This window comes from Salmo trutta, chromosome 37, assembly GCF_901001165.1.
Source record: "Salmo trutta chromosome 37, fSalTru1.1, whole genome shotgun sequence".
Lineage (NCBI taxonomy): Eukaryota > Metazoa > Chordata > Actinopteri > Salmoniformes > Salmonidae > Salmo > Salmo trutta.
Genome location: NC_042993.1, coordinates 30,995,913 through 31,020,749, shown reverse-complemented (window position 1 = coordinate 31,020,749; position 24,837 = coordinate 30,995,913). Strand labels below are relative to the sequence as shown.

Below are 24,837 nucleotides of genomic sequence, written 5' to 3'. Positions count from 1 at the left end.
GCCCACGCGCACGCACACACTGAACAAAGGGTGTTGCTGTCTGAAGGAAACACCTCTGATTACACAGGAAATGTTCCAACTACATGTGTGTACTTTACCTCCCATCTACTGTGTGTGTCAAGAAGAAGTTATGGAGAAGAATACTGTTAATAGGTTAAAAAAATAAGGCTAATATGCCACTCAAAGTTTGGGTCTATTAGAGAGAGAAAACTACAGTAAATCAGTTTTGACTCCAAGCATTTTTATTTATGTAGTACCATAAATGAACTGAGATTTACTCTGTGCCTGAGCCAAACAGTCATTTTTGGATCTAATGGGAATATTAGGAATCATAAATAAAAAATGTATGAACTCTTGCCTTTACCCTAAGTTAAGCAAAATGGTGTCTCTGCATTGCCTCCAAGTAGCCTTGGCACACTGAACCTCTCACACACAGTCACACACTACACACTCACACACAAGCTGTAATTAGTGTATGGGTAAGGTTACATAGGGAGGGTATATTACTGGAATCTTTCAAATTTTACCAGTAAACTACCAGCATTTTTGTAACCTTTATGGAATTTTATCACATGATATTTAATTACCTTTTTTGGGTACTTCAGATTATCACGGGTGTTTGTAATTATCTTTGGCCTTATCACATGTAAACTATATATATATTTAACATTTATTTAACTAGGCAAATCAGTTAAGAACAAATTCTTATTTACCGTCATTGTCACCTCGGGGATTCGATCCAGCAACCTTTCGGTGTGTGTGTGTGTGTGTGTGTATATATATAGTTACTACATGATTCCATATGTGTTATTTCATAGTTTTGATGTCTTCACTATTATTCTACAATGTAGAAAATAGTAAAAATAAAGAACAATCCTTGAATGAGTAGGTGTGTCCAAACTTTTGACTGGTACTGTATATAATATATTTTTTTGCTATGTCTTTGTTGCAAATGCTTTGTGGCCAAACTGGTGGCAGTTGTGAAAAATACAATAGTTGGAAGAGATGCAGAGTTATTTGAAAATAATGCCCTTGTTGATTAGATGCTTTTTTTATTTATTAAGTAGGCTATTTTCTCTTGAACCATATGGTCTATCCACAAGAAAGTCATGAACAATATGGACACAGATTAAAACATATATATTAATACATTTTTAAGTTATTCAAGTATAATTTACTAATATTACCATGGATTTCCATAGATGACCTTTTAATGATCAAAATTTGCAAAAATTCCAGCAGGGGCATTTCTAGAATTCGCAAGCATTGGGGGCATAGCCCAAAGCCAGTAGGGGTTCTGGGACCATCATTGGGAGATGAGAACATTGAGAGATTTAGATATTTTTCAAGTAACTTGCACCTTGCCACAACAGGCACTGCCAGTACGCAATTACAGTAGCTACTGTGGGTCTCTACACTGTAACACTCTCTACTCTACTATAGAACATACACAGCAGATGTATTGCCAAAAACCTCCATACCACTCAACAACTACAAACATAGACTCTGACAGATACCAACACATCTTGACCACCAAAGTCCATTTGATGTCACAAAGCTGTCCAGTACTTTAAAAATATCCTCTCCTGTTGTCCTGGTTTCAGTGGTTTGCAGAAGAGGATGTCTACCTTAATTGACCCCCCATAAACATAACGGACATATACCAGGAGCTGTGCCAGGCCCGCCACATCTATTAAGCTTTAACTTCCTGACTGATGTCTTGAGATGTTGCTTCAATATATCCACATAATTTCCCTCCCTCATGATGCCATCTACTTTGTGAAGTGCACCAGTCTCTCCTGCACCAAGGCACCACCAAAACATGATGCTGCCACCCCCGTGCTTCACGGTTGAGATGGTGTTCTTCGGCTTGCAAGCCTCCCCCTTTTTCCTCCAAACATAACGATGGTCATTAGGGCCTAACAGTTCTATTTTTGTTTCATCAGACCAGAGGACATTTCTCCAAAAAGTACAATCTTTGTCCCCATGTGCAGTTGCAAACTGTAGTCTGGCTTTTCTATGGCGGTTTTGGAGTAGTGGCTTCTTCCTTGCTGAGCGGCCTTTCAGGTTATGTCGATATAGGACTCGTTTTACTGTGGATATACATACTTTTGTACCTGTTTCCTCCAGCATCTTCACAATGTCCTTTGCTGTTGTTCTGGGATTGATTTGCACTTTTCGCACCAAAGTACATTAATCTCTAGGAGACAGAATGCGTCTCTTTCCTGAGCGGTATGACAGCTGTGTGGTCCCATGGTGTTTATACTTGCGTACTATTGTTTGTACAGATGAACATGGTACCTTCAGGCGTTGCTCCCAAGGATGAACCAGACTTGTAGAGGTCTACAATTGTTTTTCTGGGGTCCTGGCTGATTTCTTTTGATTTTCCCATGATGTCAAGCAAAGAGGCAGTGAGTTTTAAGGTAGGCCTTGAAATACATCCACATGTACACCTCCAATTGACTCAAATGATGTCAATTAGCCTATCAGAAGCTTCTAAAGCCATGACATAATTTTCTGGAATTTTCCAATCTGTTTAAAGGCACAGTCAACTTAGTGTATGTAAACTTCTGACCCACTGGAATTGTGATACAGTGAATTATAAGTGAAATAATCTTTCTGTAAACAATTGTTGGAAAAATTACTTGTGTCATGCACAAAGTAGATGTCCTAACCGACTTGCCAAAACTATAGTTTGTTAACAAGAAATTAACACGAGTTTTAATGACTCCAACCTAAGTGTATGTAAACTTTCGACTTCAACTATATATATATATATATATATATATATATATATTTACATACAGTTGAAGTTGGAAGTTTACATACACTTAGATTGGAGTCATTAAAACTTGTTTATATTATCATCTCTGTCTTATGAAACCACTCGTATTTGCGGTGCGCTTTTGAGAACAGTGTTTTCCCACTAATTGCATTTTGGAACATTTGCGCTTATGGTCTACTGCCGTATGCGCATTGCTGCGTTTTATAAATGTGAAGATATAGCCTAATAGTTGATCAACATTTTAAGCTAAACGTTCTGATCTGTTGCATCAGCCTCATTGCTTTTCAAAACATTTTGTTTTAATGTACAGTGATTGTATTAGTTTGGGATCTATCGTCCCACAACATTCTCAATCTGTTTGGAATATTTATTTCTCACACAGAATGACAAGCTGACCAATTAGAATAGGTCAACTTTTGTACTATGGGGATAGTAGATTGACATAGTTCTTTTAATATCTTCAATATGCGTCTTGAAATTCGATAAGGACACGTGCCAATGCATCCCCAGTGTGTCTGTCTTCACTTGTAGCCTAATTCGGAGCTGCAATGCCTGTGAAAAGGACCCGATCACGTGACGGTAGGGGTGAAACGGTTCGGTACAGGGTCCACGGTGCACATTTCGGTACGCACTGCGAACCGAACATACATTAATCATATATTATAGCTAGGAAAATATATTTCATTGTAAAAAAATATTACTGCATAAACCAATGGCATTTATATTAAAGTGGGAAAAATTTCCACACAGTAATAAAGTAAAAAAAAAAAAAATGTTGTCTCGTAGCTGTATGCAGCTCCGCTCGTTAGTTATTTCACTCCAGCGAGAACAGAGCTGAGAGAGCATCGTAGCAGCAATTAGCATGTGAAGGAATTAGCAGTTAGCTAAATGCAGAGGAGCAACAAAGCAAGCATTGGCGATCCAGAACTAGAAGACGCCCCAGTATCATTCAGGTCTGCCGTCTGGGAACACTTTGGTTTCCCCGTAAACTATAACGGGGATGGCCAACGAGTGGTGGATAAAACTCCTACAACATGTAGGCTCTGTTCATTGCCGATAGCCTATTTGAGTAAGATGACTACTCATTTGCGCCAACATCACCCCAAAGTGCCAATCGGTGGGACTTGGCGAAAAAATGAAACGGCAACCACTTCTCTGTGGTAGAGAATGAGGGGTTCAGAAACATGTTTAAAGTGGTCGAGCCACGCTTCACTCTTCCTTCCCGTACGCATGTTGCCCAGACATTAATACCTTCCTTATACAAAAAAACTAAAGAACACCTTGAGAGTGAGTTGTCAGAAACGTGGTCTGTTGCTCTAACACCACACAGCTGGACGTCTAGAGCTACAGAGAGTTACCTTACTGTGACGGCTTATTTCATTACGGCAGAGTGGGAGATAAAAAGCCATGTCCTTCAAACACGTCCCCTTGAGAGTAGTCACGCCAGTGTAAACTTGGGGGAAGAGCTAAGGGAAGTAGTTGCCGTGTGGAAGTTGGAGAGGGTTAATGTAACGATTCCTGTGACCACTGACAACGCTAGAAATATTGTAAATGCAGTTGCACTAGCCGGATTGGGGCCACAGATAGGATGCTTTGCTCGCGTCAATAATCTAGCATCTCAAAAAGCAATGTCAGTGATTCCAATCTCTCTCCTCCAAGCAAAGATCAGGAAGGTGGTATCCTTCTTTCATAAAAGCACAACTGCAGCACATGTTTTCAAGACAAAACAGGAGATGCTGGAGCTGCCAAACCACAAACTAATCCAAGATGTCCCTACTAGATGGAATTTAAGACATGACACGGTTGAGAGATACCTCAAGCAGAAAGTTGCGGTGTATTCTACACTGACTGATCAAGCTGTGAGGAAGAATGTCAAAGATATTGTGACTTAGTCTGAAAATGACATAAGACTAGCAGAGGAAGTTATCAAAGTGTGCAAACCTCTCAAAACAGTCACAACACTGATATGCACTGAGAGCATTCCGTCAGTTTCCATGGTCCTGCCTATGAAAAACAATGATCCTGAAATCAATGGTGGCATCTGATGAAGATGAACCTGCAGTAACGGATGTCAAGACTGCTATCAGAGTTAACCTGGAGCCTAGATATGGACCCCCGGTTCAAGTCCCTGCTGCACCTGGATGCTGCTGCTCGTCTGAGAGTCTACAATGAACTCACAGCAGAGATTGTGACCAATACACAACAGGTATTGTATTTAATTTGTTAGAGTGATTTAACAATGAATTATAAAGTGATAATTGTAATTGTCATAATAGTGTCTGATTTATATATTTCAAACAACAAATCATATTTTTAAAGCCACTTCAGAGATAGTAATTTTCAACTAATTTAATTCTGCAGGGTCAAGCCACAGATACCACAGGAGCCAAACCCCTCTCCAGAGACGGCAGACGACAGGGGTTCTCCTCCAGAAAAGAAGTCTGCCATGGCTGAGCTTTTTGGGGAGTTGTTCACGACCCCGGAGCAGTGAACCAAGTCAAAGGTCAAGGTCATAGAGGAGGAGGTGACCTCATACAGGGAAGTGGACTGTATTCCCCTGAATGCTGATCCACTTACATGGTGGAAGACTAAAGAGTTAATATACCCTCAGGTTACCATGTTAGCAAGGCGCTACCTGGCTGTGCCTGGGACCTCTGTCCCTAGCGAGAGGGTATTCTCCACAGCAGCTGACATTGTCACAGCAAGCATTATCTGTGCTCACTGCAGATAATGTGGATAGAATAATCTTAAAGAAAAACTTGAAAATCAGATATATATATTTTTTTTCTTCAAGTAACCAGTCTCAAGTGGTCCTATTTTATTTAAAGCACTGCTATGTGACACATTTTTTCAATATGTTGCTGGACTATGCACTCTTTTGTTGGAAGTTGTTTTTTAAATTACAATTGTATTGTTTGATGTTATAAGGCAGGCACTGCTGTTTTTTCCCTATGCTGCTAAAAACCAAGCCACCCAATGTTGTTTATTGTTATACATGGTAAATAGAAAATACATTTTCTCAGGTACATATTATCTTTTTTTTTTCTTTGAAAGTAACATATTTCAAGTGGTCCTATTTTTTTTAAGGCACTGCTATGTGACTTAATTTTGATATATGCTGCTGGACTATGTACTCTTGTTGAAGTTCTGTTTTTAATAACTATTTTATTTCATGTTATAAGGCAGACACTGCTGTTTTTTGTTGTCCATTTGTTTCCATATGCTCCTGGGAATTCAACCTACCCATGTTTACTATTATACTAAATGGAAAATCTAAATAGAAATGACATATTTCTCAGACATTTATTTTGTCGATGTATCGAAACCGTACCGAACCGTGACACCACTGTACCGTATCGTACCGAACCGTGAATTTTGTGAACCGTTTCACCCCTACGTGACGGGCATTGGCTAATAACAATTGAGATATCTGAGAGAGCCACGTGAGATGCTTTGGAGCATGGTGATTGGCAGCTAGGAGAAGGGAATTATAATTCTTATATTCAGCTCAAGGGCACCACGGACGAAAGGCACAGATTTTTTTTGGTGGGCATTACGGCAACACAAGGGGCCATGGCCGTCGATGCCGCCGGGAAATTCGAGACCTGGTGAGCGGTCCACTAGATTCTGAAGTGCCTGCTACTGCCTATTGTATTGTTTATTTTTGGTCCGTTTATTTTTGTCACTAAATCATTTTGTTTTAAATACTGAATATATCTTTTTTAAAGGTTTGGGGCTGGACCAAAAACATCCGGGACTGAAGCCCCGGAAGCCCAGACCTAATGACACCGCTGGATTTTGGTAGCTTTGGTAAATTACTGGTAGCTGTGCAACCCTATGTAAGGGGGAATCCCTGGGTCTTACATGAGTGGCATGCAGGGAGGTACTCCGCATACCCTGTCTTCCTGAAGTTCCTGCACCCTCATTTCCTTAGCGCCGAGGTCAGTCAGACCAAGAACTGCAATACTGAACTCCTGGTAACAACAGAAAACATAACAAACAAGTGTGTTATTTCGCTAGTACTTACCAAGTGTATACACTATCATGTAGTTTCAGTACGTGTGCCCATGCCTGATAAGTCTGGATGTTATTGTTTATGATTTGAGATATTCCGATTTGCCAGATTTCAGTTAAGAAGGGAGGGTTCCTACATGAGGGCCCCCTCCCTACCTCCCCACACTAGCCTGCTCAAGATGTCCCGATTAGTCCTTACCAGGCGTCCGACCAGGAGGGGCTGATGAGGCCCTACTGCAGGGCTCCTCCCACTATCCTGCCAAAGACAGTTTGACCCAACGCCAGGTGTGATACAAGGAGGGGTTGGGGAGACCCTGCTAGAGGGCCTCCCCCTTACCTCCCCATACCCTCCTGTCAGAGATAGATCTATCACCCCCGCCAGGTGTGATACAAGGAGGGGTTGGGGAGACCCTGCTAGAGGGCCTCCCCCTTACCTCCCCATACCCTCCTGTCAGAGATAGATCTATCACCCCCGCCAGGTGTGATACAAGGAGGTTTTGGGGAGACCCTGCTAGAGGGCCTCCCCCTTACCTCCCCATACCCTCCTGTCAGAGATAGATCTATCACCCCCGCCAGGTGTGATACAAGGAGGGGTTGGGGAGACCCTGCTAGAGGGCCTCCCCCTTACCTCCCCATACCCTCCTGTCAGAGATAGATCTATCACCCCCGCCAGGTGTGATACAAGGAGGGGTTGGGGAGACCCTGCTAGAGGGCCTCCCCCTTACCTCCCCATACCCTCCTGTCAGAGATAGATCTATCACCCCCGCCAGGTGTGATACAAGGAGGGGTTGGGGAGACACTGCTAGAGGGCCTCCCCCTTACCTCCCCCTTACCCCCTTGTCAGAGATTATTCGACATTCCCCTAATTGGTAATTATAATGATAAAGGTTAAGCTCTTTGATTAGCTATTTTGAAATTATTATTTTTTCTTATCCATGAAGCTCTAACTGCCCTCATAATAATATAAACATGTGTGCTATTTAGCAGACACTTATGTCCAAAGTACAGTGAGGCTATACATGTTATGGTCCCAGTGGGAATTGAACCAACAACCCTGGTGTTGCTAGTGCTACACTATTACCAACTGAGCCACACAGTCAGTAACAGTACTGGCCCCTGTTAGCTCCATGTGATTGTGTGGAGTGTTTGCACTGGGTTGTGCCCTCTCACTGTGCTGGGCTAGTCCCTGAATGGCATCAAATACCTCAGCCTCTTTCAGAATCCAAGTGCTGAGACTTGACCTAGTTTGGCTGAAAGATGTTGGCGTCTAAAATACTCATAATGCCATTTGACTCGATTTTTTTAAATCAGTCAAACACATTGGTTGAAACAATATGTTTGAGTTAGTTGAAGTCATATACTTTACTGAGGATAGGCCTTGAATGTCAATTTAAATGCTCTTTTCTTGGGTGTTACAAAGGCGATGTGTAAAGCCATAACATAATGTACAGACGAGTATCAATATGCAAGGAGTTTGGGATGGTTAGTAGAGTTGAGTGTAGCCTATGATCTTTAATGTGTCGACCTGAAGCTACTCTACCATCATCGAGACACTGTGAACAGAGTGTCGTGCCAATAACAAACACTGGTCAAATTACCACCAGTCTGATGATGATTACAGGGCGCCGTTAGACATCGGTCTTACACTACAAGTTTGACTTTTCAGTCAGACTTCAAGAGGCACCGCAGTAGGATATGTGATGAATGCTGGCTCATTTTTTGTATTTTTTAATTTAACCTTTATTAACTAGGCAAGTCAGTTGAGAACAAATTATTATTTACAATGATGGCCTACCCCAGCCAAAACCTAACCCGGACAACACCGGGGCAATTGTGCACCACCTTATCAGACTCCTAATTTATTTATTTAAACTTTATTTAACTAGGCAAGTCAGTTAAGAACAAATTCTTATTTATAATGACAGCCTAGGAACAGTGGGTTAACTGCCTTGTTCAGGGGCAGAACGACAGATTTTTACCTTGTCAGCTCAGGGATTCGATCTAGCAACCTTTTGGTTACTGGCCCAACACTCTAACCACTAGGCTACCTGCCGCCCCAATCACAGTCAGTTGTGATACAGCCTGGAATCGAACCAGGGTCTGTAGTGACACCTCTAGCACTAAGATGCTGTACCTTAGACCACTGCGCCACTCTGACGATAGAGTGAGAGAGGGGCGGGGTCTCCTGACCTGTGGGTGTTTGCTTAACCCTCTTCCTGGCCCTTTGTGGTGTGTGTGTGTGTGTGTGTGTGTGTGTGTGTGTGTGTGTGTGTGTGTGTGTGTGTGTGTGTGTGTGTGTGTGTGTGTGTGTGTGTGTGTGTGTGTGTGTGTGTGTGTGTGACTGTTTGACAGTGTTATTTTACAGCTGACTCATCAGCCCCAGTGTATCCTCCACACACCTCCTGACTCATTAGGAAAGACACAAAAGGGTGAGGACAGACAGCTTCCCAGCAAGGCATGTTCAGGTTGGCCTTTTCCCTGGGTTCAGGGGACTGGGGTTCACATGACCTTACTGGTGGTCCACACTGACCGCACAGTTTGTTTGTTTGTTCCAATTGCCTGCTACATCTCCCCAATAAGTCTTCTTTCTTGATTTCCCTGTATCTTCTTCAGTTTCATCAGTTGTTGAGATGTTGTAGGATTCCTCCTGCAACATTCTTCATACTCAGGAATGCAAAGTACAGATTAACTTGGCATCATTGATCTCACTTGTTACTGTAATTGTGGAATCAGCTGTTTTGACACAATTAGTAGAAGTTAGTGGAGCAGCTAGCTTGCTAAACATGGCGGGAATACACCTGTGTGTGTGCTGCTGTGAATACAGTACTACGCTGTGTCTATTGTGTGTCTGTGTATATACATGTACAGTGCCATCAGAAAGTATTCTTACTACTTGATCTGTTCCATATTTTGTTGTTACAGCCTAAATTCAAAATGGATTCAAATCAATTTTCTTTCTCACACACAATACCCCATAATGACGAAGTGAAAACAAATTTTTTGTTGTTGTATGAAAATGTATTGCAAAGTAAATACATAAATATATATTTTTTTCCATAAGTATTCATACCCCTGAGTCAATATATGTTAGAATCACCTTTGGCAGTGACTATAGCTGAATCTTTCTTGGTAAGTCTCTCTAATAGCTTTCCACACCTGGATTGTACAATATGTGCACATTATTCTTTTTACATTTTTTTTAATTATTCAAGCTTTAGACAGCCATTTTCAGTTCTTGCCATAGATTTTCAAGCTGATTTAAGTCAAAACTGTAACTAGGCCACTCAGGAACATTCAATGTTGTCTTGGTTAGCAACTCCAGTGTATATTTGGCCTTGTGTTATAGTTCATTGTCTTGCTGAAAGGTGAATTTGTCTTCCAGTGTCTGTTGGAAAGCAGACTGAATCAGGTTTTCCTCTAGGATTTTGCCTGTGCTTAGCTCTATTCAGTTTTTTTTATCCCCCAAAAAACTCCCTAGTCCTTGCCAATGGCAAGCATACCCATACCCATAACATGATGCAGCCACCACCATGCTTGAAAATATAAAGAGTGGTACTGTGTTGTGTTGGATTTGCCCCAAAGATAACACTTTGAATTCCGAACATAAAGTTAATTTCTTTCGCACATTTTTTGCAGTTTTACTTTAGTGCTTTATTGCAAACAAGATGTATGTTTTGGAATATTTTTTGTTCTGTACAGGCTTCCTTCTTTTTTTAAACATTTATTTAAATAGGCAGGTCAGTTAAGAACAAATTCTTATTTACAATGACGGCCTACACCGGCCAAACACGGACGACGCTGGGCCAATTGTGCGCCTCCCTATGAGACTCCCAATCACAGCCGGTTGTGATGCAGCCTGGAATCGAACCAGGGTGTCTGTAGTGACGCTTCAAGCACTGAGATGCAGTGCCTTAAACCTCTGAGTAACTACAATGTTGTTGAAATCCCTTAGCGGTTTCCTTCCTCTCTAGCCACTGAGTTAGGAAGGACGCCTGTATCTTTTGTAGTGACTGGGTGTATTAATACACCATCCAGGGTGTAATTAATAACTTTACCATGCTCAAAGGGATATTCTATGTCTTTGCGAGGCATTGGAAAACCTCCCTGGTCTTTGTGGTTGAACCTATGTTTGAAATTCATTGCTCGACAGAAGGACTTTACAGGTAATTGTATGTGTGAGGTACAGAGATGAGGTAGTCAATAAAACAACAACTATTATTGTACACAGCGTGAGTCCATGCAACTTATTATGTGACTTGTTAAGCAACATTTTACTCCTGAACTTCTTTAGGCTTGTCATAACAAAGGGGTTCAATACTAATTGACTCAAGACATTTCAGCCTTTTATTTATTTATTTATTTGTAAAAATGTCTTAAAACAGAATTCCACTTTGACATTATGGGGTATTGTGTGTGTATGTGTGTGTAGGCCAGTGACACAAAATATTAATTGAACCCATTTTATATTGAAACTGTAACGCAACAAAATGTGGAAAAAGACAAGGGTTGTGAATATTTCCTAAAGTCACCCTGTGTGTGTGTGTGTGTCTGTGTGTGTGTGTGTGTTTGTGTGTTTGTGTGCATGTTCAGGGATTCAGTGAATCAGATTCTGGTGAGAGTTTTGAAGGAGGAGAGACAACAAAGACAGGAAGGAAAAGCCGCAAGAGTTTTTTTGTTGTTGAGGAAATTGTAAATTGTAGCTGTTTTTATGGAATCTGATATCAGATGAAAGGGCAGTATTCTGTACATGGGAGCTACTGTAAAGCCATGCCCCCTTGTGTATGAAGTGGCTGTTTGCTTTTTTTAATATTAGCCTGCCTCAGTCTGGGCAGAATGAAAGGAATTCTACAGGAAGACATGGATAGTCTGGAGCTTACTCCTTGAACTGGAGATTTACAGATGCTGTATCTTAATTTGATCATCCTGGTGTTGCAAGAAATGCAAACGTGTAGTGTATTCAAGGTTTAAAAAGGCTTCTAAAAGATATCATTTCCAGTAAAAAATTTGACTTGATTTGCCCTAATGAAAAATGTATCAACCCCCCCAAAACATTCTCCATTAATTATAATCCACATAGCTATTGTCATTTCCTGTGGCTGCAGGACTATTTTCCTTCTTTGTGAAACTGGCTCAAATTAAGATATGACATCTGTACATCTATAGTACTGTACCTGCACTGCTGTGGTGGGTCTAGTAGAAAACCAGGTTATTTTCCTGGTGATGTTTTAATTGTCAATCCAAGTCAGCTGTCAATAGAGTTGTTTGCAAAGCCAATAAATTGTGTCAGCAATGGGGAACGTTGATGGGGCTGGGGGCTATAGAAAAATCTGAACTCGGGGGCCGCAGTTGCTCGCGGGTCTGCGTACCCACACGTGGATTTTGCAATTTTATAAGTAATTTCCTGCACCTCTACACATTTTGTTGTAGGGTGGAGAGAAATGTTTGCTGTTTTTTATATGACATCTTAGTGAGACTGACTAACAAAATCAATTGGGGTAATTCGACTATGATTACAACGTTTTTAGATAGCTGGCCACTAGACTAATTTACCGATCTGAAAGATGTTAGTCACTCAGTTAGCCCATGTCAACTATCAGTGTCTGGTTGTGAATCAGTAGTTTTTCTCAATCATGTGTGTTCTACTATTCTAATCTGCAACAGTAAGTTGAGACCCCGACTGAAGGCCTTCAAAAGGGGGTCATGCCAGTTACCCATCCCTGAATTATGTTATGAAATCCAGAGGGTTCAGAGGGCAAGGATTCCACAAAATAGGACAGAATTCCTGTGCAACAATGCAGATGTAGGATATGAGGCCAGCAGATGAGATATCTGGCTAGTGCTGAGTGGTTTAACCTTTTTATTATTACAATTGTTTTTTTTTTACAATTAATTGACCTGACATCGGTTTAATTACTTGAATTCCCATTTTGTTGAAATGTTTTTGTGAGCTGAGCGCACCGTTTCTCTAGAGAGAAATCAAATCATTCATGAGAGAAATCACGTCAAGAACGATGTGGGACGCTGGGCAAATATTCAACCGAGTTCAGCGCAGAAATGTGGTAATTCACTACAATGACCATAATCCATTGCACTTGTTCTTCCCTGCTTGATAGTTGTAGTACAGTATGCATCTACTTTGAAGAACTAGTCAAATAATTTTGTCAGACAGCTCTGCAGCATACTTAGGCAGCTACTAGCTAGCCAGCTAGTGACTAGCCTAGCTAAATAGGATGTCTCAAAGACAGTACAGTATGGGGCGCATAGAGATAACGTTTGGATGTCTGGCTGGCTGGCTGGCTGGCTGGCTGCTTCTGCCTGAGCAGAGATGAGATGATGAATTTAAGGTATGAAAAATTATACAATTATAAATGAAGTAATATACATATTTATTTTTTCCTTGTAATTTCCTCGTTTTATGTTGATGTCTACGCAATGTGGACCTGACAAAGAGAATGACATGTTTTCAATGTTTTGGCAATTGATTGTTCACTATATTGGGCTTTGGAATATCCAATAAAAAGTTCTTAAATCATTTTAATGTCATTATTTGATAATTAGATATATTTTTTAAACCTAACCTAAATCGAACCCACCTCAAAAATCCCTCCGCACTAGGCTATATCTGGCTGACTTGTCATCACTCAGTCTGTTGCTTGGACCATTTTTCTGCCATCTACTGTTGATTTGAGGACATCCATTTCCTACTATGGTTTCAAACATAGACCAATATGTTTTTTTGGGATCCAATTCCTATTTATTGATTATCAGTTATTATTAGCCGATACAGATATCTCGGTAAAAGGCCAATATCGGCCAATAATATAGGTGAACCGATATATCGCTCTGAATAAGATGGGGATCGGGGAAGAGTTGCATTGGAGAGCAGAGGGTTCAAATGAGCCAATTGGAAGTGAAGATTAGCCTACGACTAGTTGGTCAGGGTAGTACAGTATGAGGGGCCAAGTTTGTTGTTTGAGCCAGGACATCGGGTTTAACAGCTCATGAACAGGACCTTGATTTACTGTAATGTTCTATCCGAAGGCAACACCCTTTGCAGGGCAGTGGCCCTGATCGACATCTCATTACTCTTAAGTTATTTACCCAAGTGTTTGGCTTTCCCATTGATCACTGATGGTATGGTGGCAGTCAGAATGTAACAATAGCGCTTTGGTAGATGCTTGACTCACTGGGAATGGTTAATAATCAGTGAGCAGACAGACAGACAGACAGACAGACAAGAGCCCACCGATTCCTCCGCTCAGCTGCCAATGACAGGAGGGGGGGATGCGTCGCTGCCTGCTCTATCAGGGAGAATCAGAACATCCTGTTCAGTTTTATCTGATCCATTCCTATGTCTAGTCTGAGAGTCCTGAAACCACAACAGTAACCCTGTGATTTACCACTGATGATCGCTATCATACTCTAGTCAGCTGGCTACTGTAGCCAGTCAGCTGGCTACTGTATACTAGCGGAGGTGGCTACGGTGTTTTGGCGTGTAGAACGATGGCTGGGTGGCTGCTGGTCCCATTGTCTGGTATTGTTTATGTCTTCTTGTTTTGGTGGGGCAGGGAATGGGATTTCCCATCCGACGGTTGTCCTTCCCAGTTTATCCCAGTTACTTCATCTGGGAATCCCATCAAACACTCTGGCCTTGATTCTGAGGACGATGTTGATGGGTTTGTGAGTGTGTGCGTGTGTGTAGTTGTGTGTGTACGTATGTGGGTGGGATATGGAAATACTGCCTTAGATATCAAAACACTGTCCCTAGGTAACCTCTCAAGGATAGCTTCTTTTGAACGATCTCTTATGTAGGGGGTTTTTAAAAGCATTTCAGTTGGCCTGAACAGAAAAGGTTGAGAACCCTTGAACTCGTTAGTAATAACAAACTTTTAAGTGAACATAGCCATTGTCAGCAATATCCTATTACTGTTGAACAAACAATGCTGACCCATGCACTCATACATCTTTATTAGTTCAACTCAACATTTCCAAAATGTCCCCACATGGGATTCAGACCTGCGTTCCTGTGGTTTCACGTCAATTCCCAATTTCCCACAACCACTCTGCCACACCAGCGCTACGAGCTTCCTGAAAAAAGGACATTCCTTTGACATGGTCATCACTGGTAGGAAATGCATCACAGGACTGTTTTCCACCTCTGTCGTCAAGCTATTCACAGTGATTGTGAGGCCCTGGGGAGCAGTAGACAGTACAGTAGATAAACACAAGGCATGTCCCTCCACGGCTGCAGGTTAGGGCTTTCCCTGGGTGAAGTGTCCCCCTGCTGGTGGTTAATATGTGATCAGGACAGAAGCGGAAACAGGGTGCAGCTGGGTTTTACTCATTAGTGCGCACCGTAGAAAAATGTTTTGCCATGGAAAAGGAAGAGATTTGTTTGGTATTTCGCCCCCCCCCAATTTTTTTTTATGGGAGATTACAATAAATGGAATTGGACGAAAACGACAAAACATTCTCCGCGTTTAAAAAAAAAAAACGCCCACAAAACAAATAGTCAAGTCCCTCACCGCCGTAACAATCACATCCCTCGCCTCCGTTAACCCCCCCACTCCAGCTGGTGTTACTAAGATTTGCAAAAAAAGATTTGTCTCCGTCTTTTGAGGTCAGCGTTTGCGTTCTGCTGCAGTCATACTTACCTTGTGCTGTGCTTACGTACTTAGGCCATGATAACTGTAAATGGTTAACTGCGTGCACATAGCATCGTCAGTCTCCAGCTGCTCAACACGGCACCTTTTTGAACTTCACCACCGTGAAGCTACACGTGTAGTAACACACCTGCGCTGCAACTGCTACACGTTCTTTAGTGTTACAGCGACGTATCAATGCTGATGTTGCGCACTACACCTCTCTGCTTTGTACTTACTCAATATAAAGGCTGCACAAAGGTCAAGAAACAACGTCTAGCCCTACCCCTTGGACTTACATAGACTTGTATAGATCCTAAATAATTGGGTGGGCACAAACAATATGGTCTAAAGTATCCGTTTAGTTTACTAGAGGGCAAGGAGACTATTACCATATTTCTTACACCTGTCTAATTCTTTCACATCTACATGTGGTGTTTAGGTTAAGGGGCTAGTAGATTGTTTCTACGTAGGGCACATTCTGTATTCTACTGCATTCCCAAACAGACTGTATCCCCCGCTCCGGACTGGCAGAGGGCCATGCCACTGAACCACTCTGTCACTGTGCCAGAACATTTAACCACCTCGACCCCCGCATCCCCCCCCCACACTGCTGCTTTCATCTAGGCGTCCTCTGTCTGTCCATCCGTCTGTATCTCCGTCTGCATGTCTGGCTATCTGTCCGTCTGGCTGTCAGTCAGGATATAGACTTCACTCTACCACAGCATCTCTCAGGAGGTGCAAACTGTTTTAACGCCGCTAGCTAAGCGATGAACCGAGCAGTAGAGGATGGCAGCTGGGGATGTCATCAAAGCATTGCACTTGTCTCCTTATAATGAATCATGAGCCTGCGTCTCACGTCTCAAGTGCACAGTGTCAGTGGTTGGCTGGTTTGCATTTGTCACTGAATCGAATGCAGAACTATTTTCTCATTCTGCATTCTTGTCCTGTTTTTTTGAAGTTTTTTTTATTCCCCACTGGCCTTTGTTGCTGATGTGAATACCTCGCCTCTCTCAAAGCACTTGAGCGCTGCATTGACACACTCATACACACACACACACACACACACTCTCTCACACAAGCGGTGCTTACATGGGCCTTATGAGTGAGGGCGGCTCTAACCTGTGAAGGGGGGAGGGGGACTCCTATTCTGTGGAACTACGAGGCGTGACGTGTTAGAAAGGGAGAGGACGATAGACAGAGAAAGACAGAAACCAGGCTGCACAAACTGAGATCAAGAGACGGGGAGAAAAGAAAAAGAAACACTTCAGCAAGGAATCTCAAGAGACCCAGCTCCTGCAGTTCCAAAGGTCTCAGTAGCTGCTAAGGCATGTCTTCTCCCTACTCCTCAACCAAAGGTAAGACAGCGGATTGTGTTAGTGGGTACAAATGTGGAACGCTGAAAGTGAAGAAACCTTAGAATGGTGGAGGAAACAAACGCAGGTGCAGAGTGTGCGTGACAGACCCTGTGGACTAGCCGGGGAGTATAGACACCATAGCAGACTAGAGCCAACACACGACCGGTGTCTGTCTGTCTGTCTGTATCCAGGGGCTGCATACTGTAGGCCAGGGGAGTTCAGATCCTTCTGCACTGTATTTACTTCACGGTTACAAAGGCATAAGGTGTGTGTGTGGGTGTGTGTGTGTGTGCGCGCACGTGTATGGGAATGAGATATGGGGAGATGCATGTGTGGTCTCTCTGCACATCTACAGGGATTAGTGCATAAAACTTGATGACATCAACAACCGTAATGTATTGAGCCTGGTTCTTAAAGTTCAGCCTGGCTGACTGCCAATGTGCTGTTTTATGCTACAGTACAGCTAGTTTACTGTGTGCTCCTTCTGTCTGTGCTTGCAGGGTAGACAAGACCGCAAGCTTGAGTGCTGGTAATGGTTGTGTATACCTTTTAGTAATTAGGGGTCTTGGTTTTGTTGTCCTTATACCTCTGGCTTGGTCCTGTATGTGTAGCCTAGTCAAATGTGATGATTGATGTTCTATTTCTAGACTGCCCCAACAAGCAAAAAAGGGTTATTTAAATGTGATAAGAATCCCAAGCCTAAATTGATGTGAGTGACTCTGTTTGCTGTTTTGCAGGATTAAGCAACAGTACCCACCTGCCCTTTGTTTCCCCTCCACTACATACTAATCTGTCCACCTCAAACACATACATACAGTTGAAGTCGGAAGATAAAATACACCTTAGCCAAATGCATTTGAACTCAGTTTTTCACAATTCCTGACATTTAATCCTAGTAAATATTCCCTGTCTTAGGTCAGTTAGTCCTAACTGACTTGCCAAAACGATAGTTTGTTAACAAGAGATTTGTGGAATGGTTGAAAAACGAGTTTCAATGACTCCAACCTAAGTGTATGTAAACTTCCGACATCAACTGTATATACACTACCGTTCAAAAGTTTGGGGTCACGTAGAAATGTACTTGTTTTTGAAGGAAAAGCAAATGCCACCCCACACCATGACTGACCCACCGCCAAACCGGTCATGCTGGAGGATGTTGCAGGCAGCAGAACGTTCTCCACGGCGTCTCCAGACTCTGTCACGTCTGTCACGTGCTCAGTGTGAACCTGCTTTCATCTGTGGTCAGAAACAGACTCCATGAGGGTGGTATGAGGGCCCGACGTCCACAGGTGGGGGTTGTGCTTACAGCCCAACACCGTGCAGGACGTTTGGCATTTGCCAGAAAACACCAAGATTGGCAAATTCGCCACTGGCGCCCTGTGCTCTTCACAGATGAAAGCAGGTTCACACTGAGCACGTGACAGACGTGACAGAGTCTGGAGACGCCGTGGAGAACGTTCTGCTGTCTGCAACATCCTCCAGCATGACCGGTTTGGCGGTGGGTCAGTCATGGTGTGGGGTGGCATTTCTTTGGGGGGCCGCACAGCCCTCCATGTGCTCGCCAGAGGTAGCCTGACTGCCATTAGGTACCGAGATGAGATCCTCAGACCCCTTGTGAGACCATATGCTGGTGCGGTTGGCCCTGGGTTCCTCCTAATGCAAGACAATGCTAGACCTCATATGGCTGGAGTGTGTCAGCAGTTCCTGCAAGAGGAAGGCATTGATGCTATGGACTGGCCCGCCCGTTCCCCAGACTTGAATCCAATTGAGCACATCTGGGACATCATGTCTCGCTCCATCCACCAACGCCACGTTGCACCACAGACTGTCCAGGAGTTGGTGGATGTTTTAATCCAGGTCTGGGAGGAGATCCCTCAGGAGACCATCCTCCACCTCATCAGGAGCATGCCCAGGCGTTGTAGGGAGGTCATACAGGCACGTGGAGGCCACACACACTACTGAGTCTCATTTTGACTTGTTTTAAGGACATTACATCAAAGTTGGATCAGCCTGTAGTGTGGTTTTCCACTTTAATTTTGAGTGTGACTCCAAATCCAGACCTCCATGGGTTGATAAATTGGATTTCCATTGATTATTTTTGTGTGATTTTGTTGTCAGCACATTCAACTATGTAAAGAAAAAAGTATTTAATAAGATTATTTCTTTCATTCAGATCTAGGATGTGTTGTTTAAGTGTTCCCTTTATTTTTTTGAGCAGTATATATATATATATATATATATATATATATATATATATATACATACATACAGAACACACACACACACACACACACACACACACACACACACACACACACACACACACACACACACACACACACACACACACACACACAGAATGCAACAAGGCCTATACAGACAGATGGATGCACTACACTGTGCACACATACACACCCGCTTGTCTGTCAAAGGTCCAATAAATGACAGACCTGTTAAATGACATGTTGTTTCAATCTGTTTTTGACGAATATAACGTTTGTCTGAACATGGCCTACAGTAACACACAGACACATACTGCTTTCTCTATACTCTTCACCCTCTCACCCTCTGCCTTTCTCAATAACACCCCCATCATTAAAACTCTTTTGTCGATAGCCCTCTCTCTGCCTCCCTCTCAACTCATTGTATGAAAAGGTTCTGGGGGGGAACGCAATGAATTGATGAAAGACTTGAGATTCACTTCAAACTAATCCAGACCAGACCAGTGCTTTATGGGAACAGCTGGCATCAGTGCTGTAATGTAGAGGTTAAGTGAGCTATTTAGGCCACCGTTACTGGCTCCTCTTCTAAACACTAAGCAGCACAGTTACCTCTCCAGATCAGCCCATCTGTCTGTCCTACTTAATCTGAGGCTGCAGCTGATTCCTAGTCTAGTGGCCACTGGCAAGGCTCCTTCTCATTAAGAGTATTTTAATGGAGAGTGTGTACATGTGCGTCTGCGTCTGTCTAAGGGGGAAAGGTCCTTCTGTGTCTCCATCGAGACCTCCCATGGAATGGAATAAGGAGCGTGTCTGTCTGATTTTTTTGTGGCTGTGAATGCCAGTTGAGTTTAGGAAAAGCCTAAAACTGCAGTCTGACTGAGATTGCAGTTTGGCTGGTCGAGGCAGAATGCATTCAGAGAGAGGGAGAAAGGGAGAGAGTTGAGGGCTCGGTGTGTGTGTGTGTTGCATTTGGGAATTATTGGATGACAATGGCCAAGGGTGTGTTTTTCTCCACCAAGTCCCTCCAGTGTTGCAGTCTTTCTTCCTACTGGTATTGATGGGCGTTACAGTAAACACCAGCTCTGAGGAACATACTGCCAATGGGAGCATATTATGCAGAGTTTCTGATTGTCGTGGGTATAGTGGGTTAGTGGGTGGGTGGGTAGGTGGGTGTGGGCACGTGCATGTGTATAATGGCACGTGAATGTATATGTGTGTTTCCCCAGAGAAGAACATTTCTCAATAAAGTAGGGTATATTTAAGTCATGGTGTCAACCTTGAATATAGCCAATTACAATAATACAGAGTTACAATGTTTTTTTGTTGTTGTTGACATGCTCCCTTGAGGCTTGACAGGCTTGAGTCTTTCAGGCCCTTGTGCAGCTGGTTTGCATCCTTCCAGGGGAGGTGACTATCCTGGAATGTTCCAGTGTAGGAGTAGTTAAGAGTTCAGAGAGTAGAAGTAGTTAAGAGTTCAGATTGTTTCCCTCCCAGATTCTGCTCTTTGATTGTTGTCCATCTCCAAAGTGCACAGAACAGCCCGTCCGTCACCCGTACCATCCCCCCCCCCCCCCACACCCACAATCATCACTCACTTGCCTGTTCCCAGATCTGTCTGTTCTGTCTTGTCAACTCCTATAAGAGCTGGCAAGACGGCACAAACAGATCTGGGACGAGGCCTACACCACCGTTAAACATCTTGAATCATGGAATCTTGGGTGTTAGTTCCTCTGAGGATACCACCCTCGTAATAGATAACCGATGAGTAGATGAGTCCGTAAATCAGCTGTTATTCAAGGATGCCGGCTCTTGTAAACCATTGCCTCTTTTAGACGAGGCCTATTTTAAGGCTACTCTACAGAGGTCCTCTGGTTCAGAGGTGGTGATTTAACATAGTGATGGTTATGCACTGGGAAATGGCAGCAGGGCTTCGTGGTTGGTAAATACACAGGGCAGGTTGGAGTGACCTCAGTTTCAGGCCAGCTGTAGGGGATGTTATTTCATAGTAGCCTAGTTGGAGTTAAAGTTAATTAAAAAAAACGGCACTATCTCGTTGAGGAACATTCCGAAATAAACACATTGCGTAATGACAAGCTACAAAGGCGTTACTTTTTTTGGTTTAAAGGCTAAAGTAGACAACAATAGGGTATATGGGCACTTGCTGCGTTTTAAAAGGTAGATGCCCAGGTAAATTATACAGTGTCATGTCAGTAAATGGCTCGGTGTCCATATTTGACTTGATATTTGAAGTAGACCTAGTAACCTTTGTCTCTAGTAGGGAAGTAATATTGAACCTGTATTAGTAGATCATGTCTACATTGATATACAGTTAGTATTAGATTATACCAGTATAATTATACTTCCATTTGGGGGGAGGAAAAGTAAGCCTATTGACTTATGGCCAAAGCGTAATATGTCACATTTTGAACACATGGCTCTACTCTTTTATCCCAGCAGGTGGCAATGTTGGCAAGTCATCCAGGCCTTGTCATGGTGTGAGGTCTCAGTGCAAACTAGGTTGATGTGTCAGGAGGATTATATACAGTGCACACTCCTACAGCGACCATAAATCTATCACTGAAGCATCTACTACTAACCTATAGCCTAGACTCCTCAGTATCACGAATCCCCTCTGAAAGCTCAAGACTTGTTGCTTACTCTACTATTCAATTATTGTGTTTGTTTGCAAAACTCAGATGTGAAAGATACATTTTAACAGTTCAGTTGTAGTCTGATCCCATTGTTCTCTTTTAACGGAAGGAAGAAAGGTTCAAGATTTACCCTGGAGGTTTACTCCTGCTAACTACGGACAGTTCAGCCGCCTCTCACAAGGATGGGTTCTGAGACATAAGACTTTGAAAGAGTCACGGGTTGTTAAAATTGACATGTTTTGTCTTGGTATGCTTTACTAGTTGCGAACATATTGAAGATTTACATTGCCTATACCTAGTTAAAAAAAATGTGTTCAAATAATATGCGATGAACTAATGAGTTCTTCTTCTGTTGTTTGACTCATCAGAAGGAAGGGTGGGACACCGGGGTCTGTTGCCGTCTGTCTCAGTAGAAGTACAATACTCTAATAACATGAACATACGGGATAGAAGGAATCCACATAAAGGCGTAGGTAAATGTCGGAGAAAATGTCGGACAGATAATGTTATTGTAATGGTTGGAAATGATGTTTGCCAAAAGTGTTCTCTGGCAGGTTTAGCGGTGGTGCTGTTTTGCATTTGCATTTGCTGGGATTTGTATACGAGATGACAGGACAATGTGTACAGATGTAGGCGTGCAGCCTTTCAATTTCTTTGCCAAATCCATCACAATGATGCATTGAGCTTCAGGCCAGTGTAGTTGTGCAGGGAGCTGCCTTGTATCAAATAGTTAGGGGATAATCGAGTGTTTCAAGGTGAACAGCGATGGACAGTGTGGTAATAACAGTTGTCTCCAAGGTGGCGCATTTGGAAAATGGAATCACTGGCATGTAGATATGAAATTCCTTACATGCGCATGCAGGAACACAAACACAACATGTGTTAATCATACTGAAACATCCCTGTAGCAGTGTTGTTCTTTTATGCTGTCTTGAATGAGAGGCCCCTCTAGTGAAGTTGAAAGGCTGGGTTGTGACTTGCCCTTTTCCCAGACCACTTATACTAGCATCTTACAACTCTCTGGAATGGTTCACGCCCCTTCTGACCTGTGTAGGTGCTGTAACACCTACTGTAGATGAGAAACACCTGAGTGAGAGGACTGGGAGAGGTCACCACCATGATGCAGTATTGGTAGAGCTGCATGGTTCTTTTTCTTTTTAGGATAGGTGGTGTAGATAAAGCAACACATCTGCTCTAACTTTGGACTTTGCATCCACTTTCGTGAAATCAGTATGTGAAGAATGCGTATGTGTGTGTGTTTAGCAATTTACTTTCAAGTATCTAGAGTCAACAGACTCATGACTGTACATGCGTTTACATGTCTTTTGCAGACCCTCAGAAAGCAGCAGGTGGTCTACAAAAACATGTAGAATGGAATTATAGTTAGAGATAGCATGCTGATAAAATAGCAGTTGAGGTGCATGGTTGAGCAGGCCATGGACTACAACCCTCTTGCTAGCTAGGCTATACACTCTTACAAAAAATGGTTCCAAAAGGGTTCTTCGGCTGTCGCCGTTAGGAGAACCGTTTTTGGTTCCAGGTAAAACCCTTTTGGGTTTTATGTAGAACCCTCTGTGGTAAGGATTCTACATAGAACCCAAAAGGATTCTACCTGGAATCAAAATGGGTTCTTCAAAGGGTTCTGCTGTGGGAACAGTCGACGAACCCTTTTAGGTTCTAGACAGCACACAGAGTGTGTAGGTGTCATTTTAGCACCTGAGGGCATGCAATTCATCATGCAACAACCTGGGCACACCACGCATGTGTCCTCTTTCTGCGAGACAATCGAAGGTAAGTTATTCTGAAAGTAAATCCATCTGGTTGGCATTCAATTCTTCTCTAGGGAGGCTGGTATCACTTTCCATCCACCAGTGTTATTACAGTATGTCAGCTCATCTGTCACATCCTGACCAGTAAAAGGGATTATTTGTTATTGTAGTTTGGTCAGGGCGTGGCAGGGGGTGTTTGTTTTGTGTGTTTTGGGGTTTTTGGTGTATGTTCTATGTTTTCTATTTCTATGTGGGTTTTCTAGTTTTTCTGTTTCTATGTTAGTTTTGGGAACGACCTCCAATTAGAAGCAGCTGTTTGTCGTTGCTTCTAATTGGAGGCCATATTTAAGTGGGTTTATTTTGTGGTTGTGAGTAGTTGTTTTTTTGTATAGTCCTTGTGTTCCATGAATAGTCTATGTACCTTACGGAACTGTTGGTTTACGTCGATTTATTTTGTTTACCCGCTGCGCCTTGGTCTACTTTCTACGACGTGCCTGACATCATCTTTATTCTTGCGAGCCATTATCAAATCTTAAGCTAGCTATGAATCTCTCTGGGAGAGACTACCTCCACCTTCCTCCACAGGATAACATTTGCACATATAGTATAATTGTCTAAATCCTCCATGAGATTGAAGTATGTTCGTTGACTTTGATGTGTTGTCTCTAGTGGCCCTGAAAGGTTACTGTACCACTACTCTCTGGGGAGCTCAGAGTTGTCAGGGGAGAAACCTGATAGGCTGCTGGCCATAAATATACTATACCGTGCTTTTCTCTCTCTCTCTCACTCTTTTTCTCTCACTCGCTCTCTGTCTCTCTCTTCTTCCCCGCCCCCCTACAAATCCACACTCTGAAGGACAAAATGCGAACACACTGCAACTCACACTGTTGCCCGTAGCCTCTTCTGGGAGGGGGGTCTGAAAGGCCCACATACTGTAGGCTTTTCTTATATGACCAGCGCTGAAATGAAGGAGTGAAGAGCAAGAATCATCTGCCTGTTGTTTGAACTGGCTCTTTCTCTGTTAGAAGGAGCGTGTTTACTTTTGCTAGGTACTCACAGTGCAAAACAGGATAGGGCGAGACCCAGTCCAGCTGTGCTGATAAGCGAAGGCAAAGTAAATGTCACCTCTTGCAGCGACGGTGACTGGTGTCATGAGAAAATGCTAGATATTAAGAGCCCAGAAAATGTCAGGTACTGTATTAAAACGAATTGGTGCGCAGGTCGATCATTTTGTTCATGATATGTTTGGTTATAGAAATAGCCTAATGCAGGAGGACTCAAACCTTTTCTAACGCAGTGTATCCTAATGCTGTTGAGTTGATGTGGGCTAAAGGCTTAGCGTCTCAACCACCACTGAACCACTCCCCTCTGCAATCATTCCCAACCGTAACCGCCA

General features: G+C 42.8%; 1 protein-coding gene across 4 annotated transcripts in view; it reads left to right on the top strand.

The window, feature by feature from the left end:
* The window catches only part of LOC115177330 (plectin), a 191,776-nt gene that overhangs the window by 50,244 nt on the left and 116,695 nt on the right, over window positions 1-24,837 (top strand). For 2 of the 4 annotated variants that reach the window (XM_029738015.1, XM_029738013.1), the window contains exon 1: window positions 16,757-16,799. The exons of the other annotated variants lie outside the window; for them this stretch is intronic. In XM_029738015.1, coding sequence (XP_029593875.1) covers window positions 16,772-16,799 — 28 coding nt within the window. In that variant the 5' untranslated portion in view covers window positions 16,757-16,771. Of the gene's footprint in view, window positions 1-16,756; window positions 16,800-24,837 lie in introns of those variants that run through there. 4 annotated transcript variants of the gene reach the window in all.